Source organism: Dermacentor silvarum, chromosome 7, assembly GCF_013339745.2.
Source record: "Dermacentor silvarum isolate Dsil-2018 chromosome 7, BIME_Dsil_1.4, whole genome shotgun sequence".
NCBI lineage: Eukaryota > Metazoa > Arthropoda > Arachnida > Ixodida > Ixodidae > Dermacentor > Dermacentor silvarum.
Genome location: NC_051160.1, coordinates 7,041,796 through 7,056,063, shown reverse-complemented (window position 1 = coordinate 7,056,063; position 14,268 = coordinate 7,041,796). Strand labels below are relative to the sequence as shown.

Below are 14,268 nucleotides of genomic sequence, written 5' to 3'. Positions count from 1 at the left end.
CTATTCACACCACCGAAAACCTGATGCGGTGGTCTCATTGTACCACACACCACTGACGATCACACAGACGTTTTGACCGTGCCGCTGAAAGCTGAGTTCATTCAGGATTCGATGGCACGAAGGCGAGAGCGGCTTTTCCTGCGATTCCATGAGATGATATGCAAAACCTGCAAGTTCGCTTCTTCACACGATTGTTTGACCTAACCAAGATGGCAGACCTCAGCCTAACGTCCAAGATAATTAGCGGCGCCGAGCTAACTGGTGCTGTCATTCCTGCTATCCTTTGTTCGTTGCACTATGCAAAGTATAAAAACACCTCTCTTCCTTTATTACGTGCTTATATTATGGTACCTTCGGCTGACTGCACTCGTGCCGTTTTCAGTGCACTCGCGCGGTGTCGCACGTTCGTCTGGGCGCCACGCGTGTGGTGTCGCACGTTCGGGAGGGGCGAACACGACACGAGTGCGCGCCACCGTGCCACCGCGGAGATCGACGGTGGAGCACGGTGCGATCCCGTCGAGCAGCGCGCGGCAGCAGACGATGAAAAGCGAGCCGTTCAGTTCAGGCGCCATTTTGTAGCAGGCGGTTACGATGTAAGCCGTGTCTCTGCGTGTCTCGCACAAAACCATTTTCGCTGCTAGAATCAGTAGCTCATCGGTCAACGAAGACCACGCAATTGATCTGCGCTGCTAATCAGGAGCTCTGACGAGAGCAGCCGTCGAAGGCGAACCATTTCATCACCGATGTAGCGGCGTCATACGATAATCAGGTACATGAAGCTGCAGTATCAGTTTCTACGTTTGATGCTGTAACTTTCGTTTCCGTTTTTTTCTTTTCAGTTCAGAAACACTTAAAGCTAAATCGGAGTACATGCAAGGGGCTGCCAGCGCAGTTTGCAGGCTCGTCCCAGTACCCCGAAAATCATTCGAATGGCAAGAGTCATTCGTCACTTCATATTTCAAGCATCTGTCATCAATAAAATGCTTGACCTTGTTCACGTCTGCAAATCACGGCGAGACCAAGGGATAAGTGGCCCGTGTAATAGAGCGTTGTTTGCTTAACTTCGCATTCCGCATGTATCTCGCAGAGGGCGCTACAGTCGCAAACTCCCGTTTGGTGACTCGCACGTTCGTCTGGCAGGAGCGAAACGTGAAACTCGGGTGGTGTTTGGCGTAATTTTTGCTGCACTGCCACGGTGCCAGGGTGGCTCAGCTGAACGTACCATTAGCAAGAGGTCGGCCATCTTGGTTAGGGCAAGTTAGCACGTGGAAAAGCTTGCTTGCGGAATTATATATCAGTTTTCACATATGTTAAAACAGTCTTAACTCTTTACCAATGATAGGAGCCTTGGTAAGGCAGAAAAGGACAAACACGAAATCGTGGTGAGTTCGCTGCCATGAATTTCACCGCACTGGCTCGTCAAGGCGCCATGGATTTCGACAGCATTTGCATGGACTTATAGTTAATTATTTTTCATTAGAGAAGGATTACATTGCCTACTGAACGAACCAATGACTCAAGACTAACAGGCGGGGGGACAACATTGACAAGAAAAATGTTGCTGTAATCCTGTATATTCGCTGCCTTTCCCTCGGCTATTCCACATTTTAAATAATTAGTACTAAGCGATCACTGGCCTCTCGACAGAACGTTGCCGGAGCTGATGCCTGATTGCTCCCGATCCAGACGACGTTCAGTGGCGGCCTCTGGAGCACGGTGCGCAGAGTGTGCTCACCGTAAAGCTCAGATGTCCAGTGCATCCAAGTCAGGCCGCAAGGAATATTTCGAACCCCAACATAACGAACACGGATTTATCTAGTTATCGGATACATCCAAGTAAATATAAAATCTTATTGAAAAAAATGGCGTTTTGGCAGCTAAAATGAAGCTCAAACTTTCTCCTTCAGAGTATCGTCCCCGAACCGCAGCGGTACGTTAATATGACGTCACTGACATTTGGCTAGTCTTTGCGTCGTCCTCATCAGAATCAGAACCATGAATCAGAACCAGAATCAGGTCCCAGAGCACAAGGCTGTAAAGGGACCCCTGTCAGGTAGTACATAAAACAATAACATTATTAAGCCGCAGAGTTCAAAAATGTTCAGTTTTGATGTCTTCGATGGGACGCAGAATTATGTGGTGTGCTTCACTAACCGTTCGGTTTCGACATTCCTTCCGCGCGTTTCGTTTTGTTTTCATCGCCTAGTGCGTGTTCTGTCGCGAATAATGAGATCATTTGGAAGTCAGCACTGTCAGTGTTCTTTCTTTCCTTCTTTCTCACTAGGTTGAAGATCAAGACTCAATATCTTATTTCTCACTTCTTCTTAAACGGGCACAAATGAGAAAAAAAAACTAAATAATTTTAGACTGATCAATTATTCTTTGAAAACTATGCTTTCGTTAATTTCACGACAATAGGTTGATAATTAGATGAGAAAATGAACCTCAATGTTTCATTTTCCTAATTTCTCGCCCAAATCCCAACGCCGGAACGTCAGTGTGACGTCACGAATTTCGAAGTACTCTTTAGTATTTGGGCCGTGTTGGCTCTGTAAAAATACCCGAAACTTGACCTATTTGGTCTTTAGGAGCTTTAGAACACAATGTAGTCTATATTTACCGATAACTAATTACCTGGTCCCGAGCAGGCGCGGCCAAATCTATGACGTCACTGCAAACTTTTGCTGGAACTTCAAGGTGGCGTCTCCACCCGCATTTTGTTCTCGCCCCTTTTTTGGCATTCCAAGCGTCTTCTCACGGTAAGACTTGTGTTCTTGACATTGTAGAAGGGCAATTTACCAATACAAAAGAAATCGTTTTTGCTCTTCAATGCAACACGACCGCTCCTAGCGATATTACGTCGGCTGACTTCATTCTATGCCTGCAATATTCAGAACATCACACAATCCCCTGCCGTTCTTGACTGCTTTCACCGATCCCCTAGCAGCGATTTTGTTACTTTTGTTATCTACAGGTACGTGCATACTTCGACTAAAATGGCCGAAAAATGATTTTGCGCTTACCGCTGCACTGTTCGTGCTCGAATTACGCAGAAAGATCGCATTTCGGAGTCTACGTCATTCAATGCAACACTTGGCACAGTTAATTACCTGTTTTTTTAAGAAGAAAGAATGCTAAGTTGCCTTTGTTTATGGGGATGCAAGCTGCTGCCGTGACGGCACTGATGATGATGATGATGATGATGATGATGATAATGGTGATGATGATGATTGGCATCCTCTTTGAAATGGGGCGAGGACAGTATTCCCCAGGCCTCCTTAATTTAATCAGAATTTACTACATCTATCGCTACCTAGCATTTAACTCATCTGATCTCGATCCTCCGTATTCAGAACCTCTCTCACAATACTGTAGCATTACCTACACTTGTAATGACTTCGGCTCTATCAATCTCTTCCCCGCTTTTCTTCCACCAATACGCTAATTGTCTCTTTCTTATCTCGACTGCTGACCAGTTGATCTTTCAATTTTCCTTTAATCGCAATGCTTCTGGAAGGTGGACACTCCTCATGGATCTCGCTACTTTGCCATTCCATTACGATGTGCCGAGTCGTTTCCGGGCTTCTTTTGCAGGACACGCATGTCTCATCCTGTGGCGCATATTTTCCCCGGTATGCTTTTGTCCTCAGGCAGCCAGCTTGGGCCTTAAATAGCAAGTCACTCCCCTTTGCGTTATCAGATTTTCCCTGCTTCTTTCTTTGTTGCAGTTTTTGTAAACCTCCACAGTCTTCTTTGTTTTCATCAATTGCATCCAATTTACCGTCTTTGTTCCTCCCACTATCTTTCTGATGACTCCTGGTTGTCTATGTGCACTTTCAATTACCCAGTACTTGCATTTCTTTTCATCTATGTTCCTTAGTCATTCTTCAAGACTAATCTTGCTCTGTACTTCTCTGACTTGAAAAGAAGCCCAACCCATGTCACCCTGCACTGCCTCATTTGTGGTTTTGCCATGGGCCCCCGAAGCCAGTCGGCCTACCGCCCTCTGGTTAATCTCCAACCCCGACAAGATTTCTGATTTATGGCACAGAATTTCTTTTGCGACCGTTTACGCTGGCACCATTACTCCTTTCCGTATTCCACGCGCCACCTCATATTTATTCTAGCCCCAAAGTACTCTGTATCATTATTGCTGCATACCCGCCGCGGTTGCTCAGTGGCTATGGTGTTGGGCTGCTGAGCACGAGGTCGCGGGATCGAATCCCGGCCACGGCGGCCGCATTTCGATGGGGGCGAAATGCGAAAACACCCGTGTACTTAGATTTAGGTGCACGTTAAAGAACCCCAGGTGGTCCAAATTTCCGGAGTCCCCCACTACGGCGTGCCTCATAATCAGAACTGGTTTTGGCACGTAAAACCCCATAATTTTTTTAATTATTGCTGCATACCGTTTCAATCATTTTTAAATTATATTGGTGGACGCTTGAGTATGTTTTTCCTTCGTTCATGTATACACCCAGGTATTTGTATTGCTTGACAATGGGTATGAGGCTTCCTGTTGAATTTATACCACGTCATTATTCGTCTCTTCATTAAAGTTCATAATTCCCAATTTCTTGTGTTAAACTTTAGGCCTAGATTCGTCGCTACACATTTCCATTTATATTCGCAAGTCTCTCTATATCCCTTGCATTGCCCTCTGGTGGCACAATGTCGTCCGCATACGTCAGCACAGGGACCTTCTGTTGCAGATTTCACCCATTACGGATTTAAGATAGATCAAAACCTAATTCACTACGTTCCAGTCGTCTTTCTATGCCCTTAACATAAAGCGTGAACAGCAATGGAAAGAGAGGACGCCCTTTCTTCAGTCCTCAGTGAATTTCCACAACTTCATTGCATTTCCGGCCTCTCCATATACGATTTGTACTCGGTTGTCCCTATAAGTATACCCCCAACAGCTCCACGAAATCGTTGTCTATGCCCGCATGCTTGAAAATATGCCATAGCAATTCCCTGTCCACGTTGTCGTAAGCTCCCTTAATATCTAGAAATGCTCTCCATGAAGATCTATTCTGAGCTATACACTGCTTTAATACAAACATATTATCCTCTAAGAGTCGCCCTGTCTGAATCCATTATGTAGTTCCCCCAGTATACCGTTTTTCTCTACCCACTTCGACAGCTCTAATTTTATGGCTTGCACTGCCATTCTACATACCACCGACGTTACTGTAACTGGCCTGTACGAGCTCGTCTTATCCTTACCATCTTTGCCCTTATAGATAAGGTTCATCCTGCTTTCACGCCACCCAAGCGGAATTTTCTGTGTTTTAATCACTTCCCTATGGCATTAGTCAGCAGTGCCTTGCTGTTTGGACCCAGCTGTTTGATTAGCTGTGTAGGTATTAGGTGCGAGGCACTTTATGCACTCGGGCTGTCGGCGTCTACTGTCGTCGTCGTCACGGTAAGCAAGCGGCACGCCCTCGCCACGACCGCGTTCGTCGTCGTCTTCCACAGCTGTATGCGTTGCCGCCAAATTGACAAAGAATTGGCATTCTTGAATACTGTTTGAACCTTTGTTATCTGTTTATCTGATGTCTCGTTTTGCACATGCTCAGTGCAGATAGCTGGTGCACTTATGTTCTCTCTTTCCTAAAATAAACAGTTGTGAGTAAGCGCTCGTCTGTCCACCTTCACTGTGTCCTTGTCTACTGTGCGCGCTACAAATTTCGCCATGCCATGCTACACATTTTTTTTTAATCTAGCATCCTTGTATACATCTCCTTAATCTTTTTTTTTTCTTCAAAATCTACCTTGTACCGCTACCTATAACGCTGGTTGCGTCCAAAGGTGCATTATATTGCAGAGCTCCTCGTTCAGGGCATCATTGCGCCATATGAGAAGATGCACGTTAACCTCGTAAGCTGCGCTGTATATAGATTCCAACAGGACACGTTGGATCTGCTGCATTTTCATCTTTAAAAACAGGAAGTTAACTGTGCGAGAGTGTCACACTGAACGACGTAAACTCTAAAATGCGATATTTCTGTGACATTTGAACAAACAGAGTGTAAGGGCAGAATATTTTTGTGCACGTCCCCGCAGTACTTCAGCTAGACCCGCTTGCTTTCTGATCCATTTCTGTTTCGCAATCAATCATTTTTCGTTCCTTCGCTCATTACGCGGTCCGCCTCTCAAGCATATGTATCCCGATTGTATAGGCCCAAAACTCTACGGCCCTCAGCATTTCAAATAGCGCTGGTTTCACGCCCTTCTAACGCAGCCTTTCGGCGGGACCACCGGACGCGGCGTCCCCTGGTGGACCGGTTCCGAAGCCTTGGCGCCTCCGAGTGGTTCCTGCAGCTGGCCAGCCGCGTCCTGGACATCCCGGAGCGCTGGATCCAGCGACGCACCGACGACCAACACAACCCGGAGCTGGGCTCGCTGGTGCGGCGCTTCGCGCTGCACGAGTTCCTAGCCGTGGGCGTTGCCTGGCAGCACCGGAGCTTCCCGGGGCTTGAGGTCGACTACCGGGTCACGTGCGTCGAAGGTTACGCGGGCGCAAACTGCAGCGAGCGCTGCCCTGGGCCCAACGAGAAAGTTACCCGGTTCCGCTGCCTCGAAGGTGGCGCCAAGCAGTGCATGGACGGTTGGGCGGGTACCGAGTGCGAGCGGCCCGTGTGCGCCGAGGGCTGCGACGCCGAGCACGGGTTCTGCGAGAAGCCCGGCGAGTGCCTGTGCCGCATGGGTTGGGAGGGAAGCCGCTGCGACCGCTGCACGCCCATGCCGGGATGCGTGCACGGCGCGTGCAACGCGAGCTTCGAGTGCAACTGCCTGCCCGGCTGGGACGGCTTCTTCTGCAACCGTCGTACGTCGTCATGATAGCTTCTGCCTTCCTCTATTGTGCGTCATATGTGCAATACGAGATGTACGCTCTACTGGTGTTTTACTTGCAACCCGCACAGTTCGCGGAACGTCTATGTATTCTTTTGATCTTGTTGAGAGAAGCCAGTGCAAAGAAGTTTACGAGCAAGTTAGTGTTTGCACTGGTTCGTGTCAACTTGTCTGCAGCCTGTTTGCGTCATATTTCAAATCACGCAACAATAAGAAACATGGCGGGAAAAGACGTAGAGGTGTGCACCTAAATTTCGCAAGCCGCCAGGCTGAACAGCAGCAGTAGACATCATTATCTTTACGATTATCGCCATTACAATTGATAATAAATTTGCACACAGTAACGTTTTAATTAATGGCTTCGAGAAATGCTTAAATTTCAATATTAAAGTCGGGCAGTAGTCAAAGCTTGTCATTAGGATAGAAATTTTCTGCCTTGCACCATCTTGAATAAATTAGTATCGTCAAAATCTGCAGCGAGATGCATCGTTCTACGAGTTAATATATTTCCGTATTGTGTGAAAATAGTAAATTGCTGAAGAGAACAGCAGTATCAAATCAAATTTTATTGCAAGTACATTTTCACAGATAAGGTTTGCTGGTCAATCTAAGCACATCGTGTTTGTTAGATGCAGTAGATTCACGTTAAATGCTGACTCCATATTTCTCGAAACTGCTCTGAGGCCGTCGTCACATAAACACACGGTGTGCGTTGTGTGTGTATACCACCTGTGTTTTCTGAGATCGAGCAGTTCAAAAAATTACTCCATCTCCCGCTAAAGGGAACCATGTGTGGATGCGAAGCAGCGGGGAGATGGTTAGCTTGAGCGGGGATGGTTTCGCGGCAGCGGCCCGAGCGCTCATCGCGGCGCTGCACAGGAGAGAGAATGAGGCGCGCGCGCTCCGTCATTTTCATACCGCGGAACTACCGTGGCGCCCCAGCGGAGTATGCAGCTGTCGCACCACCTGTCGTGCGCGCCGCTCCGGATTCCTAGAAGAGAGAAAGGGGAAGCGTAGGAGAGGAGAGGGGGAGGGGACGCGCATGCGCTGTGGGGGTGTGGGACGCGGGCGCCGCTCCGTACAGTAGATGATTCCTAGAGGAGAGAAAGGGGGGAGCGTAGGAGAGGAGAGGGGGAGGGCACGCGCACGCGCTGTGGGGGTGTGGGACGCCGCGGGAGGGACGGACAAAGCCCCCGCCATAAGATGCTTCGCATCTAAAAATCGCCTTGTGACATTTCAAGAAGAGGCGGAAATCACGTCCCTGGAGCTAATTTAAGAAATGTACTAATTAAATTCTTAGTTAACTTTAGGGCGCATGTTGCAACAGTAAAATTAAAGCCGAGTTGGTGAAGCCTGAGACTAGTACCCCTTCCCAAATAGAGACCGTTTACAGCGCCTTACCGTGGGTGCCACCGTATTTAGTCAAGTGACCGCGCCTACCATTGCGCGCCTTCCGATCGGCGTTTGCTCGCTTGTTGACAATGCCCGCCGTGGCCGCAGGCACGGCTCAGAAAGCCGCTGTTTCGGCCCTCGCGGTGCGCAAGACGACACAAGACTGGCCAAAGTTGCAGAGGCAGTTTATCTTTCATTTTTCCGTTCTGTTTGGTTGGTTCCGAGTGCGTCATTTGTGTGGCCAGCGCCGGTAAAATAAATTGGGAATGGTTTTCTGATTACTTGTAACGCTTTTAGAATGTTTTCCGTACGTGTGGACAGAAATGTCGTAAGTGGCCGAGCGATCGCTCGGCTGCTGTCTGATTTCCGGCGCAGAAAGAGAACTCGTGGTGTGTTATTCCGCATTTGACTTCGCCGCTATGGGAAGTTGATCGAGTGTGTCAGTCGCGCTTGTGTGGGGTGGACGTATCGCTGACTTGCATGTTTATGGAAGCTCAAGGACATTCTGGGATATCTTGCGTATCTTGTGCGAGCGGGGGCGGTAACGCTGTGTTGTTGCTGCAGGTGGTGTTAGCATGGAGGTCATTGCCGGCATGCTGGCTTGTGTAGCGCTCGCTTTGCAGAAAGGTGTGCATGGCAAACGGTTGTAAACAGCTGAGGTGGATGAAGGTCGCGAGGCGGATGAATTCATGACGCAGCACGTCTTCCCTCTGTTGTTGTACACTTTTTAAAAATCCGAAGACACGTAAGCACTAGAGACTTGTGAAAGCATTAATGTCCAATTGAACGCCGTCGAGTGGTCCTTCGATTAATGAACTCTCCGTGGGCAAGCGAGCGCGTTGAGACGCTTGGCCAACGCCTCCTAGATAGCACAGGGATCGGTGCACTTCGATCCGTGACTTTGACCGACTGCTATAAATTCTAATGTAGACGCTCCCCCGCGGTGCTTTTGACGTTTTCGTCACACCGGGCTTGCCAATGGAAATTTCGGTCCAAGTAGGATGATGTCATAAGACACTCGGCTTCTCAGCGCGGGGTCGTAGGCTCGAACGTCACTAGCGCCAACGTTATTCCTATCGAATTTATTCTGTTTTTCGAATACATTGATTTCGTTATAGCGATTACCGAGGCGCACGCAGACGAGAGCTTGCGCGGATAACACAGGCTTGCGGGGGCGTCGTGGCGATGCTCTCTCCCCACTTGGCGCGCCAGCTCTGCTCTGTCGAGGCACGCACGTGACATGGCGTCGCAGCCAATGGCAATTTAGGTACGGTTTCGCTGCTACAGATGCCAGTTTTTTGCGCTCAGTGAGCCATTTGATCATTTCGCATCAATAAATAAATAGTACTAAGCGATCCCCGGCCTCAGCGGCCGGCGGCGACCGATGCCTGCTTCTCACGATCCAGAAGGCGTTCAATGGCTGCGCACCGGTGGGGGCCCCTGGTGCGCGTTGAGCTGACTGCTCTCTGTAGAAATCTATTCAAACTAGAAAACATTCTCTCTCTCTCTCTCTCTCTCTCTCTCTGTGTGTGTGTGTGTGTGTGTGTGTGTGTGTGTGTGTGTGTGTGTGGTGTGTGTGGTGTGTGTGTGTGTGTGTGTGTGTGTGGTGTGTGTGTGTGTGGGTGTGTGTGTGTGTGTGTGTGTGTGTGTGGTGTGTGTGTGTGTGTGTTGTGTGTGTGTGTGTGTGTGTGTGTGTGTGTGGGTGTGGTGTGTGTGGTGTGTGTGTGTGTGTGGTGTGTGTGTGTGTGTTGTGTGTGTGTGTGTGTGTGGGTGGTGTGTTGTGTGTGTGTGTGTGGGTGGTGTGTGTGTGTGTGTGTGTGTGGGTGTGTGTGGTGTGTGTGTGTGTGTGTGTGTGTTGTGTGTGTGTGTGTGTGTGTGTGTGTGTGTGTGTGTGTGTGTGTGTGTGTGTGTGTGTGTGTGTGTGTGTGTGTGTGTGTGTGTGTGTGTGTGTGTGTGTGTGTGTGTGTGTGTGTGTGTGTGTGTGTGTGTGTGTGTGTGTGTGTGTGTGTGTGTGTGGTGTGTGTGTGTGTGTGTGTGTGTGTGTGGTGTGTGTGTGTGTGTGTGTGTGTGTGTGTGTGCGTGTGTGTGTGTGTGTGTGTGCGTGCGTGCGCGCGTGCGTGCGCGCGCGCGCGCGCGCACAAACACACACTTTCTATAATCCATATTATTACAATGTTTGCCAACATTCAAGCATTCGTAGTAGTACAATTAACTTGCTGCCTCTTATCTGTCGCAGCCATGTGTGGTCAAGGATGCCATGCAACCCGGGGGTACTGCGAGAAGCCAGGACAGTGCAGGTAGGCATTTTGGTCATGTTACACACGGCCGTGCGTCATCCTTATTCATTCTGTGATATATGGGTTTAAGAATCAAGCTTTAAGAATGGTGGTTTAGTTTCCGTGTGTAGCACAGGAATGCTTTCATTGCGCGAAATGAAGGAGTTTTCTTTTTTTTTTTTTTGCACTTAAAAGGAAACTTTAGCTCGGGAGCTCCTATCTTAATACGTGCAAACAAAGAAATCGTTTTTCTCGGCGACAACTGAGCCGCATTTGACGAGGTTTGTTGGATCTAAAGGAACAAAGTTAAAATGTAGTGGCTGTAGAACATGGATCTTTTTTTAAGCCGTCAAGTTATTAAATAAGAATTGTTAAAAATTGAAAGACCAATCAAGTATTAAGTTTACAACTCTCTAACTCAGAAATACAAATGCTATCACAATTTTGTTAACTGCGCCTAGTAATACATCTAAAGCTGACAAAACTGATGTATTATGAACTACTCCGAAATATACCACTAAATTGTGAATATGACTTCTACGATATGACCCTATAATATGACCTCCCCCCCCCCCCCCCCTTTGGCTAACCCCCTCGGAACGCATGCGGCGGGTGCATACGGTGGCTAGAGGTAAACAGCGTTGCTGTAAAAAAGAAGTTGCAGTGACGTTGCCTCAAGGCTTAAAGTCTCCCTGCAGTATAGGGGGGCGGGGGGCTCATAGAGCGGCCACCAGTATTGACCCTTTTCGCGGCGATCCCGTGGGCGCTGCCATGTTTGATCACGTGGTGACTCGTCCATTGCTTGCCTCAACTGCCTCCGTTGCCTCCTTGTTTACAATGGAAGTGTATGACGCCGGCGCGGCTTAGAAAACCTGTTTTCGGAGATATCGTAGACGGTGACTAGGTGGACGACACGAAGCTTTGATCACAGCTTCAGAGAACATGCAAAAACGCTTTCGGAGCTGATTAAGCTATGTCCAAACGGCGCAAGCAGCGTATATGGTGCTTGTTATAAAAGCGGGGCTAAATATGTATTCCAAGCTATCCAAACATTCCGCTCAGGAATTCAGTCAGGATTAGTGTGTTTTGCTCTTCGTTCTTTATTCGGCAAATATTTTGAAGCAGTGGCTTGTCAGTTTCTGACTCAGTGAAGTTCCTCGGTGCGGCCACTATATCTGACTATTTTCTGCCTAATCGCTCGCGGGTGTGCTTAGTTCTGATAGATTTGTTCTTGCTGCATACAAGGATTGAAATGTAGCTGTTCTGCACATTGCAATACTTTGTAGCAAATGCGTATTATCGGGAGTAACTCACTTACTCTTGTGGACCTTCACGAAACATTTAGCTTCGACCATTCGTGCGCTATCGATGTAGTGCCGTCACTTATTGTGCGTATATAGTGCGCATATATTCAAGTGTGCACCCATTGACTTATTCTTGACACGTTGGCGAAAGAGTGGGTGTAAGTTTCCGTGCTGGTTGGGGTAGATGTGTGTAAATACTGTGCGTGAAAGCTACTATGACAGGAGGCGGTGCTACTCCCGTTATCATTGTTTAACGAGCAGTACTCACCTTTGCCGACGTAGCGGGGCTGAAGCCCTTTCTTTGAAGGTTAGCAATACAACGCAGGCGGGTGAGGAAATTTGTGTATCCTCGAGGAGAGCCGTACATCTCGAAGTGCCGGTAACACGTTCGGACAGTTGCTGCAGCGGTCCGCGAACTTGGCCACACAGATTCATTCCATTCCTTAAAATGCCAGTCACTATTTTTGCCGCCAACTTGACACACGTCTTCAATCCACATGATTCAATCTAGCATGATTGGAGCACAGTGTGTTAGCGAAAACTCAGTTGCATTTCCGACAGCTGATCGCACAGAAGCAAGGTAGAAGCGGTAATGGTTTCGTATTCGTGCTCGGTCGCTGAGGAGACGTATGGCGCCCCGCCGTGAGCGCCATCTCGTTTCTCTAAAACAAACTGCTCCGCGAAAAGGGTCAATAGCGCTCGCACGCGTGCACACACACACACACACACACGCACACACAAATTATTGTTGCAGGATCCGACAGTGAAACAGGTCAAACAATAGAAGCACGTAGGAAAAATATCAGGATTTTACTGACGTTTCGGCCAGTGTCCGGCTTTCACCCCGACGGAGGCCGGTCCTTGGCTTAAACATCAGTAGTATTCTGGTATATTTTACTACGTGCTGTTATGGTTCATTATGCTGAAGGAAAGAATCGGCGCAATTGCATAAGCAGATGTAGTGAAGCCAACTTTATCTAGAATTGTACAAGTTGTTATCGGTGTTCTGCAAATAAATATAATATTCTGAGCGTATTTCGGGCATTTATTTAATGAGCTGGTGCTACGAAGCACTGAGAAATTGACATTTTGGAAACTTCTTTTTTCAATGATAACGCGGGAATCGTCCTTAAAAAAAGGACGATTCTGAGCCCCCCTCTGACTTTAAGCACTGCCTAGCCTGGACAAAAGAGACCTGTTGCTGCGCTAGTTGGTTCATTATGCTGAAGGAAAGAATCGGCGCTTAAGTGAAGGGATGAGTGAGGCAACGGAGGCATATATTGAACGCACTGCTCTGTTTCTGTAACATGAAAACAGAATTGCATAAGCCCACTCAAGGGAATCCTAACTGTCACTGAAAGCTGCGTCAGTTGGCCCTACGAAAAACGAGGACCCGCGTGCGTCAGACGGTTATTATTATTATTATTATTATTATTATTATTATTATTATTATTATTATTATTATTATTATTATTATTATTATTATTATTATTATTATTATTATTATTATTATTATTATTCACGTTCCTTAAATGCAAATGGCAAAGAAACAGGCAAAAAACGAAACTATGGACGTGGAGATTTTATTATTAATCTGCTTATATATTTTTATCGTTGCCATGGCAATACGGCAACTTTTTTTTTTTTCCACGTCGATAGTCGAACGAATTCCTCGATGCCGCTTTAAGCGGGCTTTTTCTTACTGATCCAAGCACGCATCGGTTTGTAACACGGAAGGAGAGAAAGGTTGCTTAAAGGGTCCGGCAGCTAATTTTCATGCTACCTATTTCTTTTAGCGCAACCGGCCATAATGTCCGATCGTGCTGTGGTAAAACGGAAAACGTTGCGGGACATTTTTTACCGGAATTTTTAGCACTGCATCTTGCTGGACTAGTTGGTTCATGTCGACGAGATCGGCCAGCAGGATGTTACACAGGGACGATGGGGGAGTCATACCGCTGACTAACAGATCAATTTAATTGAAGGGATGCAGGAACTTATCCCACAAAGCAAAAGAAAATCTAACGTCTGGAAAACAGGAAAAATAAAATTACGCAACTAAATGATATTCCAATCTGCCACATTGTCATAGTCGCAATGATAACGCAGAAGGTACTGTAGGATTTCGCTTTACTACGAGGCTTCTATATCAGCTTTCTCGTCTAAATATACGTACCAACTGGCACTATTGTTTGAGTCTCCAATGTTGCAACATTTCTTTCATAGCAGGAGAAAGATATTCTACGAATTCCTTCTCGGATAAGGCGATTGACGGCATGCTGACGAAAGAGACGCCTATTTCTGTGTATAGACCCTGTTCACGGCGATAAATAGTGTGCTCCGCCATGTTTGATCACGTGGAGATGCGTCCATTGCTTGCCTCAGCTGCCTCCGTGTTTACTATGGATGTGCATAACACTCGGTGCGGCTCAGCAAAC

The 14,268-nt window shown here is 47.4% G+C and overlaps 1 protein-coding gene across 1 annotated transcript in view; it reads left to right on the top strand.

Annotated features, from left to right (window-relative positions):
* The window catches only part of LOC119458427 (delta-like protein 1), a 54,846-nt gene that overhangs the window by 31,377 nt on the left and 9,201 nt on the right, over positions 1-14,268 (top strand). Inside the window, exons 4-5 of the mRNA XM_037720263.2 lie at positions 6,248-6,832; positions 10,487-10,547. Coding sequence (XP_037576191.1) covers positions 6,248-6,832; positions 10,487-10,547 — 646 coding nt within the window. The remainder of the gene's footprint in view (positions 1-6,247; positions 6,833-10,486; positions 10,548-14,268) is intronic.